General features: G+C 54.1%; 1 protein-coding gene across 1 annotated transcript in view; it reads left to right on the forward strand.

Moving 5' to 3' along the window:
• Window positions 1-5,220: 5,220 nt before the first annotated feature.
• The window catches only part of SLC5A10 (solute carrier family 5 member 10), a 59,175-nt gene continuing 47,119 nt past the window's right edge, over window positions 5,221-17,276 (forward strand). The window contains exons 1-6 of the mRNA XM_048227218.2: window positions 5,221-5,382; window positions 8,958-9,029; window positions 9,285-9,389; window positions 9,769-9,828; window positions 10,428-10,532; window positions 17,027-17,132. Of these exons, the coding sequence (XP_048083175.2) occupies window positions 5,269-5,382; window positions 8,958-9,029; window positions 9,285-9,389; window positions 9,769-9,828; window positions 10,428-10,532; window positions 17,027-17,132 (562 nt within the window). The 5' untranslated portion in view covers window positions 5,221-5,268. The remainder of the gene's footprint in view (window positions 5,383-8,957; window positions 9,030-9,284; window positions 9,390-9,768; window positions 9,829-10,427; window positions 10,533-17,026; window positions 17,133-17,276) is intronic.

The following is a 17,276-nucleotide window of genomic DNA, read 5'->3' on the forward strand; positions in this document are numbered from 1 at the left end:
ATCTATAAAATCATGTCATGTGTAAATACAGACAATTTTACTTCTTCCTTTCCAATGCTGATGACTTTTACTTCTTTTTCTTGCCTGACTTCTGGCAAGGACTTCTAGTACTATGGTGAATAGGATTGGTCAGAGTGGGCACCATTGTCTTGTTCCTGATCTTAGAGGAAAAGCTTTCAAACTTTCATCATTGAATCTGGTGTTAGCTGAAGGCTTATCATGTATGGCCTTTATTATGTTGAAGAAGTTCCTTCTGTCCCTAATTTGTTAAGAGGTTTTGTTTTTTTTTTATCATAAATGGATGTTGAATTTTGTCAAATGTCTTTTCTGCATCTACTGAAATGATTGTAGGATTTTTTCTTTTGTTCTGTTAATGTGATGTATCACATTGATTGATTTGCTTATGTTGAACCATCCTTGCGTTCCATGTATAAATCCCACTTGATCATGGTGAATGATCCTTTTAATTGCTCCTAAATGCTGTTTGCTAGTATTTTATTGAGAATTTTTCTGACTATATTCATCAGCGATATTGGTCTGTAGTTTTCTTTTCTGGTATTGTCTTTTTGGGGCTTTGAAATCAGAATGTTGGCCTGATAAAATGAGTTTGGGAGTATTTCCTCATTTTTTGGAAGGGTTTGAGAAGGATTGGTGTTAATTCTTTAAATGTTTGGTAAGATTCAGCAATAAAGCTATCTGGTCTTGGGTTTTTCTTCATTTGGGGCTTTTTGATTACTGAATCAATCTCCTTATTAGAGATTGGTTTATTCAGACTTTCTATGTCTTCCTGATTCAGTCATAGTAGTTTGTATGTTTCTAAGATTTTTTTTTCATTTTCTTCTAAGTTGTCCAGTTTGTTGGTGTATAATTTTTCATAGTAGCCTCTTGTGATCCTTTGCATTTCTGTGGCATTGGTTGTACTGTCTCATTTTTCATTTATTATTTTGTTGGTTCGGGTCTCCTCTATTCTTTTCCATGGTTAGTCTAGTTAAAGAGTCCTCAACTTTGTTTATCTTTTCACAACCAATTCTTAGTTTAATTAATCTTTTCTATTGCTTTTCTGTTTTCTATTTCATTTATTTCTCCTCTAATCTTTATCATTTCATTCCTCTTCCTAACTTTGGGCTCAGTTTGTTCTTTTTCTAGTTTCTTGAGATAATAGCGTTAGGTTGTTAATTTGGGATTTTCTTACTTCTTTTTTTAAAGATTATTTATTTATTTGAAATATATATAGAGAGAGTGTGTGTGAGCAGGGGGTAGGGGCAGAGGGAGTGGGAGAAGCAGACTCCCCACAGAACTGGGAGCCCAATGCGGGGGTTGATCCCAGAATCCTGAGATCATGACCTGAGCTGAAGGCAGACACTTAAACAACTGAGCCACCCGGGTGCCCCCTCACTTCTTTTTTCTTTTTAAGTTTTTATTTTAATTCCAGTTAGTTAACATACAGTGTTATATTAGTTTCAAGTGTACAATATAGTGATTCAAGAATTCCATATATACCCAGTGCTCATCATTCTTACTTCTTAATGTAGGCATTTGTTGCTATGAATTTACCTCTTGGAACTACTTTTGCTGTTTTGGTATGTTGTGTTTCCATTTTCATTTGTTTCAAGGTACTTTTTTATTTCCCCTTTAATTTCTTCTTTGATCCATTGTTGTTCAGGAGAGTGTTGCTTAATTTCCACATATTCATGAATTTTTCAGTATTCTTCTCATTGTTGATCTCTAGTTTCATACCATTGTGGTCAGAGAAGATACTTGGTATGAATTCAGTTTTCTTGAATTTGCTAAGACTTGTTTTGTCTAACATATGTTCTATCCTAGAAAATGTCCCATGTGCCCTTGAGAAGAATATGTATTCTATTGTCATTGGATATAATGTTCTGTGTATGTTAGGCCCATTTGGTCTGTAGTGTTGTTCAAATCTGCTGTTTCCTTATTGATTCTCTGTCTGGTTGATCTATCCATTGTTGGAAGTTGGGCATTAATGTCTCAACTATTATTCTATTGCTGCTTTTTTTTTTTGTATTTCCATGATTCCTTTTAATATTGGTAAAAAATGACTTTTGAAATATTTAATTTTATTTTGTTTCAGATTTACTTTTTTTTTCTATTCTTGACATAGGCATGCTCCAGAACTCAATTTATTTCTTCCTGAGATTTTTTATTCAAGTGTTTCTTAAAAGTGATACCATGCAGTGATGGTACATGGGTTGTAGAAATGTAACTGGAAAAAACACAGATTGTTATTTAAAACAAAACAAAACAAAACAAAATTATAGCTGATTATGCTAGATAGGTGGGTGATTGTGATGGAAGGAAGTTCCTTTAAAGGGAAGAATACATTTTATAGAGAGGAAGTGCCGGGAATGGCCAGCAATCCCTGTACCGATGGATGAAAGATTACTCCAAACTTTGCTGTGAAAGAGAGGAGAAGGCAAGAGGGTCAACACTCAGAGGTGAAGCTATTGCTGCTTATTTGAAGAGAAACTTCTTAATGGATACAGGATTTTACCTTGGTTGAGTACATCTATACATAATACCAAGACCTCTAAAGGCTTTTGAATCCCAGAAATCTATTTTTATCAAGGTAAAATGTACGTAACATAAAATTCACCATTTTAAACATTTTAAAGTATACAATTCAATGGCCCTTAGAGAGCTTCCGGATGGGAAGTGGACACCAGAAAGACCAAGGCCTGATGAGAGGGTTGGAACTTCTAGCCTTGAGTTAATTATCAGTGGCCAGTGATTTAATCCATCCTGACTAGGTGATGGAATCTATGTAAAAAACCCTATATGATAAATAGCGTTCAGAGAGCTTCCAGGCTGGTGAGCACATCCATGTGCTGGGACCCTTTTGGACGTCACTCTCTGTGCCTCTCCATCTGGCTGTTCACCTGTATCCTTTCTAATAATCTTTATCATCTACTGATAATGATCAGTTTCCCTGAGTTCTGTGAGCCATCTAGCAAATTATGAAATCTGAGAAAGGGATCATGGGAACTTGCAACCCCTACAGATGGTCAGTCAGAAGTACAGGAGGCCTAAGATTTGCACCTGTTGTCTGAAGTGGGGGGCAGGGGGCAGTTTGGTCAGATTAAGCACTTAAACTGTGGGGTCTATGCTAATTCAGGTCGTTAGTGACAGAATTGAGTCAAATTGGAGGACACCCAGGTGGCATCCAGAGAGATGGAGAATTCATTCGTGTGGGGGGAAAAATCCACGCATCTGGCATCAGCAGTGCTGTTGGAAAAGGTGACATAGGGGCCTCCTCTTGGGATGGATGCAGTTTACAGGGTGGGATATGGCTGGCTTCTTGGCCGGACAGGTCCTGTTGGTCCTGTCATTCCTGTCCTGGGTGAGTTGGACCAGAAGAGTCTGATCCGAGTGTGGTCATGTTGGATAGGATAGGGTAGGAATATGGAATGTGATTGGGCTTAAGTATGGAATTTCTCACGTCCTTCACGGCCACCCTGTCCCTGTCCCACCCACCCGCTCCTCGTGACTTCTTTTCCCCAAAACTTGTATCAGAATGCCTTGTTCTCTTCTACGATGCAGACTGAGGCGAGGCACCAAATACTGTTTTTCGACCACTTTATCCTTAGGAGACTGGTTTAATAAATCCAGATAATCTCCAGTTGGGTCCTTCCAACTGGTATAAAATGATCTTTTGATTCACGATATGCTTCTAGCAATGGCTTGGAAAGTGAACTCCATCAGCGAGGCTAGTTGGCCATGGGGAGGGGGCAACCTGAGGCGAGGCACCAAATACTGTTTTTCAACCACTTTATCCTTAGGAGACTGGTTTAATAAATCCAGATAATCTCCAGTTGGGTCCTTCCAACTGGTATAAAATGATCTTTTGATTCACGATATGCTTCTAGCAATGGCTTGGAGAGTGAACTCCATCAGCGAGGCTAGTTGGCCATGGGGAGGGGGCAACCTGAGCCTGCCTGAATTGACTCTAAACAGTGACTTAATTCTTCTTCTCTGTCTAGTTTTGCATGTAATCTTTAAACTGCCTGCTTCGGGTTACCGAGTAAAAGGCACAGTGGGTCTTCACAGGTCAATGTGTTCCCGGTGCTGGCCACTCACTCATTAACACTCTGGAAAAGCTGCGCGTCCCGGTTAAACTCCAAATGCTTTGCAAAGCCACGGGCCACGTGGGAGACATCCACCAGGCTGTGCATAGTGATTTTGTTAATGAGTAAGCGTCTAAGACCCCATGGGTTCCAATGGAACCAGAGCCATCCTTGTCACCAACGGGGAGCATCTGGGGTCAAATTTGGAGCTGAATCCCAGCTCCGCCCCTTGCATGGCCAGATGACAGGTGGCTCAGCCTCCTGGCCTCCAGGCCTTGACTGTGATACAATATCACCTACCCTGAGCGAGCCCAAAATGGGGCGGTGTGCAGAGAGGCTAAGCGCTGTCTTCAGCTCCCGGTAGGCACCTGCTAGGATGTCCTGAGGAGACCACGGAGATCTGAACAGCTGTCCAAATGAGGGGCTTGGGATTGTCTCAACTGGTCTAGAAAAAGAAAGCAGAACATAGGGCAACAGGCCTTTATGGTCCGATACTGATATGTTCTGGGGCCGGGACTGTCGTGTCTGAAAGTGAGCCACGTGATGCAAGAGTCCCCATCCCAAGTCTGTGGACACTCATGGCCCGATGGCCAGAGGACATGGTCGCCCGCCACAGTGGAGTCCTCAGAGGTAAGGCATCTGTCCCCAACCCTCCATGCTTCTTATACAAATTAAATATAGGTCAAGCTACACATCGGGTAACTGAGCCCTTTCCGGGACTATTCTGGTTGCTTTGGATGCACTAAACTGCCTTTATTTATTTTTATTTATTTATTTACTTATTAAGTTTTTTAAGTAGGCTCCATACCCAACATGGGGCTCAAACTTGAAACCTTGAGATCAAGACTTGCACGCTTTACCGACCGAGCCAGCCAGGCGCCCCCTAAACTCCCTTTATTTTTCCCAAACCTTCTCTGAGTTTAGTGAGGCTGCCCTCCTCCAAGCCCCTCCCAGCTCTCGCCCCACTCTCATGGTTGGGATTTGCTTCCCCCGGGGGGAGGGGGATGGGGGACACCCAAGCTGCACTTGGAAGCCGTTTCCCAGCACGCGGCCACCTTGTGGGCTGGCGATGCCACCATCGCGCTCGCTCGGTTTAATGATCAATTTATTGCCTGCCAGGAAGCCCTTTCTGACCTGGTTCAGCCCTCAGTCCCTCTTGCCCGGAGCCGGTGCCTGCCGCAGGATGGGGGCGGACAACTCCACTGGCCACCTCCACGCTCTCAGGCCGCAGCTAAGTGTGACCGACATCATCGTCATCACCGTGTATTTCGCCCTGAACGTGGCCGTGGGCATATGGGTGAGAGGCCCTCGGTGGGCGGCCAGCCAGGATGGGCACTGGGGTGTGGGAGACGGGCTGACTCGAGGCACACCTGCTTCGTCTCCCCTGGAGGCCTGATGTCCGCTGGGGTACTCCTCCCAGCCACGGGGTGGGTTTGTCTGAGACCTCGACCAAGCCCCTTTGTGTTTGGGCAGTGGCTGGTCAGGCTACAAAGGGAGGAAGGGGAAGCCTCTCTAATGGGCAGGCCTAGGGGGAAGCTCACCGGGCTTTGTGCGGCCGACAAGCTGGGGGCCCAGCGTGGCACGTCCTCTTCCTGGCCTCCGTCTCCTCCGTGTCAGATGGGCTCGTGGGGCGAACGTCTGCCCAGCTGCACCCCACCCCTGCTGGGTCAGAATCCAGAGAAGAGGGGGTGCCACACAGAGCCTGGGAATCTTTATTTCGAAAAGCTCCGTGTCCGCCAGCCTCGCCTAGTTCCTAAGCCAGTTTCTCTCACTTTCGATAAGAAGGAGACGTGAGTTAGGCCGTCACGGACCCCAGCGGCAGTGAGGCCCCTCCTGCGTAGGCCCTGTGTCATCACCTGGTCCCCACAGTTGCAGGGCAAGGGCCAGCCCCATGTACAGATGAGCCCCAGTGCTCTGGGGTCTGGGACTTACCCAGGGAACCCCAAGTCCCTGCACACAGGGGAGGCATTCCTCCTGTCTGCTCAGAATGCTGACCTCGGAGGCCTTCCTGGTGGGGAGGCGAGCACAAAAGCCAGCTTTGGGTTTGCAGAGGTCAGGCTCCTCCTCCTTGTCTCCAGAGGTCCCCAGGCCAGAGCTGGTCCCCACTCCGTGCACTTGGAGTAAGTCATTTATCTCCCTGGGCGCGTGTCCTCAAACACACAATGCGGGTCTGTGCAGCCCACCTCTGGCGGTTCCAACGAGCACAGGAGGCCCGTGGATGCGAAAATCTGTAGCCAACCCTAGCATGCTATGTTTCTGGGAGAGTTGCTGGCTGGGAATTCAGGGGAGGGGGCGCCCGCGATGAAGGCTTTCTGAATGTAGGGTGGGGGTTTAGTTGGAAGCACACATCTAAGAAACTGTTTTGGGCACCTGAGGCCAGGCCTTTTGCCACCCGGTGACTGGGGCCCATCAGTCTTGCTGCCCGGGACTCACCTCTCCCAGCTCAGCTTCCTCTTGTAGGCTGGTGCCGCGGGCAGCGGGAGTTCTGGCCCATCCCTCCATGCAGGCCATGCTGGCCCACCAGGATGCTGCTGGCCAGACGGCTGTGAGCGTAGGCAGCAAAGAACGGAGCCAGATGAGGTGTGTGCTGGAGCCGGATCGCACAGGGATCAGACGAGGCGTTCATCACCCAAATGCAGACGGGACAGGCTGGGTTAGACAGGTGCACCTGCAAAGGTGCTCTGAAGGTGGGGTTAGGAGAGCCTAGGGGAGGGCCTTTAAGGAGGACCTTGAGCTGAGCATCTGTGAGGGTATCTGTTAACAAGTGACAGAAAACCTAGATCAGATGAGCTCGAACAATGAAGGAAATGTAATGACGTCCATCCTGAAAGATCCAACTATAGAGAAGGCTTCAGGTACAGTTGGATCCAGGCTGTATCATCAAGGCTATGGTGCATTTCACTTTGACTTTCTCAGCCTCTACCATGTGTGGCATCATCCCGGGCTCAGTTTCCCACACGGAGGTGAGAAGCCCAGGCTATCTGCTTAGCCTGGGTTCAAATCCTGACTCTGTCACTTACTAGCCACTTTCATCTCCAGAAGCCTTGGTGTCCTCACTGGTAATATGAGGATGATCATAGTACCTACTTTGTGGGGCTAAACACTCCATACAGGTAAAGCACTTAGAGCCAACTCTGCTGCCGAGGGGCCCTCCGTGAATATGAACTAGGTACACATGGCTGCCAGGGTCCCCTGAGCCCCGGCTTCCTCCTCCACCTCCTGGGAGGCCAGGAGCGATCCCAGCACTTAAGCTGGGATCACGACTGCCCTGAACCAGGTGTGACAGCTAAAGAATGTGAAAGCCTCCGTGGCTTGGGTGAGTCAGGACTCCTGGAGCAGGAGACTGGGTTGGGACCACTCAAGCCACTTGCTAGGAAAAATGAGACCCCTTGAGGAAGGGAAAGGGCAAGAAGGAGGCAATTGGCAATGCCCATGATACCCTTGAAAGATGAGAAGACATGTTAGGAAAAATCACGGGGTAAGAACAGAGCTGCTCTGGAAGTTGCACAGTGCACAGCCTACACAGCTGGATGTGGCCATCCTGGCCAAGACCATGTGAACCTTCAGATAGCACTGTATTCAATGTGGCTAGATCACAGCTCCCAGAAAGTGATGGGAGCTCAGGCAGGAGAGGCAAGTGGGACTCATATCAAAAACTTTGGATGGCAGAGCCAGACAATTCAGGGGAATCATCTTGAATCATCGTGTGTGTGTGAGAGAGAGAGAAATTAAAGTCAGGTAGAAAGAGGCCTGTGTATTGATTGAGATCGCATGATCCAGCCTTACGTTAGGATATGTATGTTGCGAAAAAGGAATACAAAATATATACCTAAACACACGTCCTGTGTCCTTCTTTTCAAATTTCTCCTGTTCTCAAGTTCACATCTTTCATTTTCTCCTGCCCAGACAGCACTAAGTGAGGCTTTGAAAAATCCATATACTCACTGACACTTACTAGGTACCAGCCACCCTTGTTAGCGTTATGTGTATTAACTCATAAACCTCGCAGCAGCCTGTGAGGGAAGAACTTTTATTAGACCCACATTACAGATGAGAAAACCAAGGTACATCGGTGAAGCAACTTGCCCAAGACCACACGGCCAGGAAGCAGAGGAGCCAGGATCTGCCCCCAGGCATTCTGATTGCAGATTTTTAAAAATTCTATTACGGAGCACATAATTCCGTGCTCCCCCCAAAACAATAGTTCTGCAGGGATACTTGAGTGATAATTCTTGGAAATGGATCAGAGATTAAAATATTAGAAGTAAGAGGGGCGCCTGCGTGGCTCAGTTGGTTAAGCGTCTGGCTCTCGATTTTGGCTCAGGTCGTGAACTCAGGGTGTGGGATCGAGCCCCGCAGTGGGCTCCATGCTCAGCTGGGAGTCTGCTTGGGATTCTCTCTCTCTCTCTGCCTCTGCCCCTCTCCCCACGCCCCCCTCTCAAATAAATAAATAAAATCTTTAAAATATTAGAAGAAATCAAAGACCAAAGGGTTTTCAGAGTCCTTGGCTCAAAGTCGTTCCCGAGGGCCATCCGCGGGTGTCGGACCACATTCATCCTGTGGTTGGGTAATAACTCGGATGTGCGCATAGACTCCGTTTTGTCCATTCGTCCTGTGACGGGCATCTGGGCTGCTTCCACCATTGGGCTGCTTTGAGTAGTGCTGCTCTGAACACCGAGGTACAAGTTTTGTTTGAACACCTGTTTCCAGTTCTCTTGTGTGTCGGAGTGGAACGCCGGGTCTTTGCATAGGGAAGTGAATGTTGAACATGGAAGTCTTTGAGGGGCCCGCAGACACGGTTTTCCACCGCGGGGGCACCTGGGGGTCCCTCCAGGGTGTGCAGGGTTCCAATTTCTGCCTCTGCTCTTGCAGTCCTCATGCCGGGCCAGCAGGAACACGGTGAGAGGCTACTTCCTGGCAGGCCGGGACATGACCTGGTGGCCGGTGAGTGCTCTCCGACTCCCCCAGCCCCTGCTTCAGGGGGAACTGCCTCTGACCACCGCCGCAGGGCCCGGCTCAGGGCTCATCCCTGAGGATGACGGAGGCCCCGGGCAGGCAGTGAGGGAGCAGGTTGAGGCCGGCAGGGAGTCCCCAAGCTGGGGTGTCGGGATGGGGTGTGGGGAACTGTGCAAAGGGTGGGGGCTTTGGAGTCTGGTAGGGGGGGCCTGCCGCTGATTCCTTTTCCTCTCTGTCATCCAGATTGGAGCCTCTCTCTTTGCCAGCAGCGAGGGCTCGGGCCTCTTTATCGGACTGGCGGGCTCGGGGGCGGCCGGAGGCCTGGCCGTGGCGGGCTTCGAGTGGAATGTGAGCTGCTGGGCGGGCAGGGGTGGGTACGGCTGTGGGAGGGGGCAGCAGCGCTTAAAGGCGCTGGATAGGCCTCCGCTGGAATCTGCCCTCGGCCCAAGGGGCAGCTCCCAGCAACTCCGGGCGGCCAATGTCTAGATAGGAGGTGTCCTGGGAAAGGAGGGTCTTCAGAATGCCAAAGCGCTGGATAGGCCAGCCGGAAGGGAGCTGTTAGCCTTGGCCTGGGGCCATCAGTGTACAGGCGCACAGAGAGGGGATGAGGCCACTTCGGGTTCTCGCGGCAAGCCAGGCCTCCAGACCGCTGGTCCCAGCTATGTTTCTAGAGCGGGGCTGGGGGGAGCTGCACCTGCTGCCCTCACTCTGCCTCTGTCCCCCTCAGGCCACGTATGTGCTGCTGGCCCTGGCGTGGGTGTTCGTGCCCATCTACATCTCCTCGGAGGTGAGTCCCCTCCCGCGGCCTCAGGGTGGCCTCACCTGGGTCGGGGCATTTGTCCGGCTCGGTGGTGCCGATGAGCAGGAATCCCAGCGTCCCGCACAAGTTGGTGAGCGAACCCACTGCTCTCAGGGCTGGGTTACTAGTCCAGCTGACGTTCCTATCGACTCACGAAGATAGGCCCCCGAGGACCTCAGCCCGGGGGCTTTGTCTGCTGGTTCCTACTGCCCCTGCTTGCTGCATCGGGGGATGCTGCTCTGTCTACTTGACCACACGGCCCCCACACCTGGGCCGCACACCTGGGTGTACTGTCCCCGACTCGGCCCACTCCTTCAGCCCCAGCTGGGCAGTCACTACCTCCAGTGGCTCCCACTTGCTGGGTCTCTGCCCACCAGTCACGGCCACCTTCCCCATCCAGCTGTGTCAATAGTTTATCCAGATGCGTCACGACAGCCTCCCAACTTGTCCCTCTGTCCCTCTGTCCCTCTGTCCCTAGTCACAGTCCCAGGTTCTGGGATGGTAATTAGTGGGCCTGGCTTTGTCCTGAGCAGCTCTGGGTGGGCTCTCCGGGGAGTGCTTAGTCCCTGCCCCCGTGTCTCCCCCAGATCGTCACCATGCCTGAATACATTCAGAAGCGCTACGGAGGCCAGCGGATTCGCACGTACCTGTCTGTCCTGTCCCTGATGCTGTCTGTCTTCACCAAGATATCGGTGAGCTGCGCCCTCCCCCCCCCCCCCACTCCCAGTGTCTGGCCAGCACAGCCTGGAATCATCCCTGCTCTGGGACCCCTCAAACAGACCTGACATCCTCTCATCTGTCTCTCTCTCTTTTCTTTTTTTAAAATATTTTATTTATTTATTTAACAGAGAGAAAGACAGCCAGTAAGAGAGGGAACACAAGCAGGGGGAGTGGGAGAGGAAGAAGCAGGCTCCCAGTGGAGGAGCCTGATGCGGGACTCGATCCCAGGACCCTGGGATCACGCCCTGAGCCGAAGGCAGATGCTTAACGATTGAGCCACTCAGGCGGCCCCTCTCATCTGTCTCTTGTTCAACAGCTGGGGAAACTGAGGCCCAGAAAGGGACAATGACTTGCCCACACAGTGAGCCTGGGGTAGCTGGATCAGGGCTTCCAGAATGAGGGTTCGGCTGCTGGCATCGTTAGGGGCAAAGCAGGCCTCTGACTCCTGCTTTGCTCCAGGTCTAGATATGAGGGTGTTTGGGGTTCTCGCTATGAGAGGTCACTGGTGGGGCTGGGGGGTCAGCCTGGGTGTCTTTCCTGGGCCAGTGCAGAGGTGAGCCAGGACTGCCCACTAGGGGGCGCTGAGAGCCCGTGCGGTCTCTGGTTCAGAAGAGGCAGGGAGCCCATCCTTCACAAAACTGACCCCTGCCGGCATTCTCCTGGTGTTGGGGTGCCGTGGGCGCTCCAGGCCTCTTTCCCTTAGGGGCCTGGATGTGGTCCCCCTGGAAGGGTAAGAGCAGAAAGCACCCCTCAAATGTCCATCAAGTCTCACCTAGGGCTCATCTTGTCGGAGCCCCTGATTTCACAGATAGGGAAACTGAGGCCCGGGGGTGGGGAGTAACTTGTCCCAAGCTTCTTGGTGACTTCATGGTAATGCCAGGCCTTCTGGCTCTCACTCCTGAGTCCATGGGCATTGTGCCCTTGACACCCGAGGCCATCCAGTCTCCTTCAGCCCCAGCTTCTGGAAAGACTCTGGAGGGGGGAGCAGGGCCCGAGTCCTACATCAGCCTGCTTCTGGCTGGGTGCACCCAGACAAGACCCGGAGCCTCGGTTTCCCTGTTCGTAAAGAGGGCTGGCTGTGCCTCTCACGGCTTCCTCGAGGGGGGTGAGGCTGGCATGTGCAGTAGCGGGAAGCGGTCAGCGAGGCCGGGCTTTCTCCTCGGTGTGAGGTCGCCTCCTTTGCAGCTCAGCTCTGGGGCAGAAAAACCCACGCGTGCCATCAATTTTACAGCGGGAGGAGAGGCCTGCGGGCAGAGCCAGGAGCCACAGCCATGGCTCCGCAGCCCCGATGCAGGCCTGGGGTCCACCCGACCCTTCACGGGGCCCCAACTAGGGGTCTGGCCCAGCGTTTGACAGTCCCCTCCCCACCTCGGGCACGGGAAGGGAGTTTGGTGGTCCTTCGGCTCCCAGGAGCCTCGGCTGGGCCTCCACCTGTGCTGTGCACCCCCAGGGCAACCCCTGGGGTGTCCCAGAGCATGTCCTTGTTCCTGTGAGCAGGTTTCCGGGGGACAGTTAGCAAGCGAGCATTACATGCCTTCTTTACTAGACATTCTCAGAGTCTCTTCCTCGGGGCTTCCCTCTAGAGACCGGAGGGCCCTGGCTCGGCATCGCCCTCGAGGTCCGGACCCGAATTTTCCCCTCATGCCCTCTCCCTCTCCCACACTTGCTGAGCCCCCCGGCCCCCGCTCCATCCCAGCCACCTCCCTGGAAGCCACGGCCACAGAAATCAGACAGACCTGGCCCGGGCCCTCCAGGCACTCAGTACAGTGGGAGGCAGATATATACACGGGGAATCACACACAGCCCCCCGAAGCGGTGGCCGCTACGTTGGCCTCTCATGGAGAAAGGGACACTGGTGGGGGAGGGGCACAGATGCCAAGGAGAGAGGTGGGCAGGCAGTGGAGGATGTCTGGGAGACAGTCGGGTCAGGAGGCCTGGATTCCAAGTGTCTCTAAGTCAGACGCTTCTGGGACCAGAGAGGAGACGGTGTGAAGGGCTGGGGGTAATGCATAGGGAGCGGTGGGGACTGGGGCAAATCAGAGACGGCATGCTCCAGCCTTCACCCAGAACAGATGGGATGCCACATTCCGCTCTTGGGCTGCTGGTTTCCCACCCCCGGCCTTGAGAGCTGCCGTGGGAGATGAGGCTGGTGGGCTCTGATCACAAGGGGCCGAAGGACCCAAGAGACCCTGGAGCCTCGAAGCAGGGGACTGACAGTCAGCTCTGCGTTTGTGCCTCTGGCACCTCCCAGTGGATGGACTGGAGGGGAGAGAAGGAAGGGCAGAGAGTGCCCGGTGGTGCCCGGTGGGGCCGACCTGTGTGCTCAGGGGAGGCTCTCTAGCCCCCCCAAGTTTCATGCTGTTATAGGTCCGCAGTGAAGTCCCATCTCACTCAGGGCAAGCGTCAAGTGGGTGGCGTGGGTGGGACTCCAGAAGGGCCGAGTTATTAAGGCGAGACGTCCTAACAGAGAGCTCATCCTGCAACCCCAGTTTACAGATGAGACAATCGAGACCTAGAGAGTGACCTTGACTTTCTCAGGGTCGTGGTGAATCAGGCGGAGAGCACAGTTAGAACCCAGGCCTCTGCCTCCCAGACTGGGGCCCCAGCCTCCACTCTGCTGCCCTGAAGCTGCTCGCTGTGGTGGGGGTGACTGGACCGACCCTCCTGTAAAATGGAAAGCAGCCCACTGACGTCAAGGCAAGGGCCACGGGGCCTCTGGACGAAGCCGAGAGGGAGGCGGGAGGAACGCTAATTGCCCGGCTTGGTCTGGGCGGGACTGGGGCCGCCCTGGCTGATGGCTTTGGGCCGAAACTGTTTGAAGTGTGTGAGCCCAGCTGGCCCCCAGAGGCCCTGACCTCACTGGGCCGAGCACCAGGAATGCCCCAGCCATGTGCACATTCAGCACCCATCCCCGTGGCAGTCTGTCCGGACAGAGACCACGGGGCTCACCTGCTCCCATCCCTCAGGAGGGGACATGGGTGTTCAGGGAGATCATTTGCAGAGACCACCACCCTGACCCTCAGAGGGAGTCGGGGGCCACTGAGCCCCATCACCACGTGGCTCTGGGCTAGTCACTTAACCTCTGGAAAATAGAGAAATGTGGCACAATACCCTAGGCCACTTGGAGTGTAGGCCAACTGTGGCCTACAAGATCCTCCAAGATGTGGCCCCTACCACCTCACCAACCTCTCCTGTCCCTCTCCTCCCGTCACACGTATCATTCCAGCCACACTGGCCTCCTAGCGCATCCATGTACACACCAGCTGTGGTCCTGCCGCAGGGCCTTTGCACTTGCCGTGTCCTCTGCCTTCTTCCCCTGGATATCCGCATGGCTCACATCTTCATCTCTGTCAAGTCTTTCAAGTTTCGCCTTCTCAGTGAGGCCTGCCCCTACCAGCTTTCCCTCTTTTTCATACTCAAACTATTGTCTGGTGTGCTGAATACTTTACTTAGAATGTCTATTGTCTGTCTCCCCGTTTCTTCTCTCTGTTCATTGATGTATCCCCAGCGTGTCTATGTGGCTGGCATACCTCACGGGACTGAATGAAAAAATACACCAGGGGCCGGCTAATTCTCTCTGCGAAGGTCCAGAATGGCAGTATTTTTGCCTTTGCAATACACATACCTGCTACCTGACTTTGCTGCTGGAGTGAGAAACATAATACCAGTGCATGTGACTGGATTTGGTCTGTGGGCTCTGCTGTGCCAACCCCTGGTATACATATGTCAACGTAGCTATCCGAGCACCTACTGTGTGCCAGGCCCTGGGCGAGCCCTGGGTGATAAACACATTCCGTGGTGCTTGCAGGGAGCTTAATGTTCCAGACAGATAAGTACGCAGGCCAATATAATCATAATAGTAAAGGGTGGTGAAAGAGCAAAGGCGGGGCTGCGTTCTAGAATGACGAGGCAGGAGAAGAGGTCAGGCTCCCTTCGGAGAGAGTGGTCTGCGTTGAGGAGGCCAGGTTTGCAGCAGCAGAAGGAAGGGGTGAGGCTGGAGCGCAGGGAGACCCAGATCTCAGGGAGGGGTGAGTGAGGAAGGGGATGGGAGGGGGCTGCCTGCCGGGCAGCACAGGGCCTCTGGGCCTGGCCAGCTGGATTGTATTCTATGTGCTGCGGAAATGCAGAGAACTTGATTTTCCTCTGGACAAACCGAGTGCGGGAGGGGCTTCAAAGGGATGGGGCAGAGGGCGGGGCTGGGGGAGTATATTGGAGACAGCACCGGCCAGTGGGTCGGGTGCAGGGAGTGTGGCAAAGGTGAGAAGTTTCTGAAGCCCGAAGGGACAGCCATGGCCTTGATGGAGATGCGCAAGGTTTGAGGGCAGGAGGTCCTGCCCGCCCTTCCCCCACCTCCCGGGGGGCAGGGCTCTGCAGACGGACAGAGGAGGCTGGGCCCACAACCATGCCCTGTCTCTCCACATGCACTTCCCCATTTTCCAGTAAGGGCCACCAAGGCTCAGCAGGTGAGGTGACCTGCTCAAAGCCACGTGGCCAGGACACAGCCGAACACGGACAGAGATCCAGGTCCGTGCGGCTCTGGGTTTAGGGCTCTTAGCTTGTACCAGGCCGCAGCTCTCCCAGGCCCCCAGAAGATGGGGCTCGGGCTGCAGGGGGGGTCAGACTGGGCTGGGTCCTGTCGGAAGTTCCTCGCTGGGACTGGCCGGGAGCCGGCAGGCAAGCTCATAATCGCTGTAGTTGCCAGTCTTTACTGGACGCTCTACAGGGTCCCGGAGGGAAGACAGCAGCCCAAGTCCCACCTCCACACCTGTGCCCATGCTGCTCCTGACACGGGTGCAAGTCCTCATCGCTCCTTGGGGCCTACTGCCATGGAAGCAAGTCCCTGAGGGGGAGAGATTGGGGGAGCCGCATCTGGGAAGACAGTTCTGGAAGATGGGGTGTGCAGACGGGGCAGCTCTAGGGCACAGGGACCTGGCCAGCCAAGGCCTGGAGGCTGTGGGGTGCGGGGTGTTCAGTGGTGGCCAGGCTGGTGTGACCAGAGTCACCTGGACTGAGAGAGATGGGCGGCCGGGGCCTGAAGACCAGCCACGCGATCAGGGCTCCGCTCTGAGGGCAGGCTGGGTCCGGGGAGGGGTCCTGAGTGGTGGCTGGAGGATGAGCAGGCAGGGGGAGGGGCTGCTTCTTTCTAGAGACTTCCTGTTCCTCTTCTCCTGGCAACTCTAATCTCTGATACCTGTCGGGGCCTGGCCTCAGGGAAGTCCCTCCCCTCCCCAGGCCTCAGTTTTTCCTCTGGTCTGATGGGGCAGGGGGCTTGAAGAGTCCTTCCTGCTCTGACGGTCACAACCCTAGGCTTCTCTCCTTGGGCTGGAGGCAGACACATTCTCCCCAACACACACACACACATGCACACGGACACACTCTCACACACACTCACACCCCCAAAGCCAGCAGCCAGAGTGAGGGGCTGCTTTTCTCCTGAAAGCACGTTGTCAGGGTCAACACTGGCTGATCTCTGAGGGTAAAGGGGGAGCCTGGAGGGACAGGTACGGGGAACACAGGCTTTGGAGTAAGGCCCAGGTTCTGTGGGCTATGTGTCCTTAGGGATCGGGGTCTGGGAGAATCAGAGGGTCCACAGGCTGACGGGGCAGAGCTGGTTGGCTCTATGGTGGGGTGGGCACTGCAGCAGTTCGAAGGGGCCTCTGCCCCCTGGGCCTTGTGCTGAGTGGTCCCCCACACACTCAGGCTCGGCTGACCCACCCACCGCCTTGCCCGGCCTTGGCAGGAGCCCGTTGGCCCCAAAGGCTGTATTTCAGGTCATCTCCCCTGTACCGAGCAGGCCCAGAGTGGCAGACCGGGAAACTCGGCAGGGCGGAGCCCCTTGTCCGGCCCCTAGGTCCCACAGGACAGAGTCTTGCCTTCCTTCCCTGGGCTCCCACAGCACAGGTGGGGGTGGGGGTGGAGTTAGGGTTGTAGGGCTTACCCCAGGACGAGGACTCCAGCCCCACATGGCACCCCAGGGTCTGAGATGGCAGCGGCCGGATCCAGTCCAGCCCCTGGGGACCAGCCTCGGCCTGAGACAGGGTCCCGGCTTTGGTTCCAACCCCTCCGGAGGGCCTGCCCCAGCCTGCCCCCCGGAACACATCTGGTCCCTTTTTCGGACCCCCCTGTCTAACGGAGAGCCAAGAATAAGGGGCACATGCAGATGGATACTGGCCTGGAGACCCATTCCCTGAGGCCCATTAGTCTTCTTACGCCTCCCTCAGGAAGCCCTCCCGGACTCCTCCTTTCACACCCCCCCGGCTGGGGCCAGACGCAATGACCACACTGCTCCTCGGTGGACGCGGGCCACTTAGGACTTTATTAACATTAGCAACACCCCCTGCGACCGCTTGTGCACACCCAGGACGTCCTCCCACCCCTGCGACAGCGCCGGTGGGGGTGCAGGGGGCGGGGTCCCGGCCCCTGCGGTCCCCTCGAGCCTCCGCACGCGTCCTTTCGCATTCCGCAGATCGACCTGTACGCGGGCGCGCTCTTCGTGCACATTTGCCTCGGCTGGAACTTCTACCTCTCCACGATCCTCATGCTCGCCATCACGGCCCTGTACACCATCGCAGGTTTGGCGCCCCGGCCGGGGTTGGGCACGGGGCCCCGCAGATGCGGGGGCCCGGGGGGCACGAGCGGGAGATGTGGAGCTGGCTCCGCGGGCCCAGGTGATGGGCCGTGAGAGGGCAGGGGACACGTACCGTGCGGCCGCCGTC

This window comes from Ursus arctos, unplaced genomic scaffold (genome assembly GCF_023065955.2).
Source record: "Ursus arctos isolate Adak ecotype North America unplaced genomic scaffold, UrsArc2.0 scaffold_14, whole genome shotgun sequence".
Taxonomy (NCBI): domain Eukaryota; kingdom Metazoa; phylum Chordata; class Mammalia; order Carnivora; family Ursidae; genus Ursus; species Ursus arctos.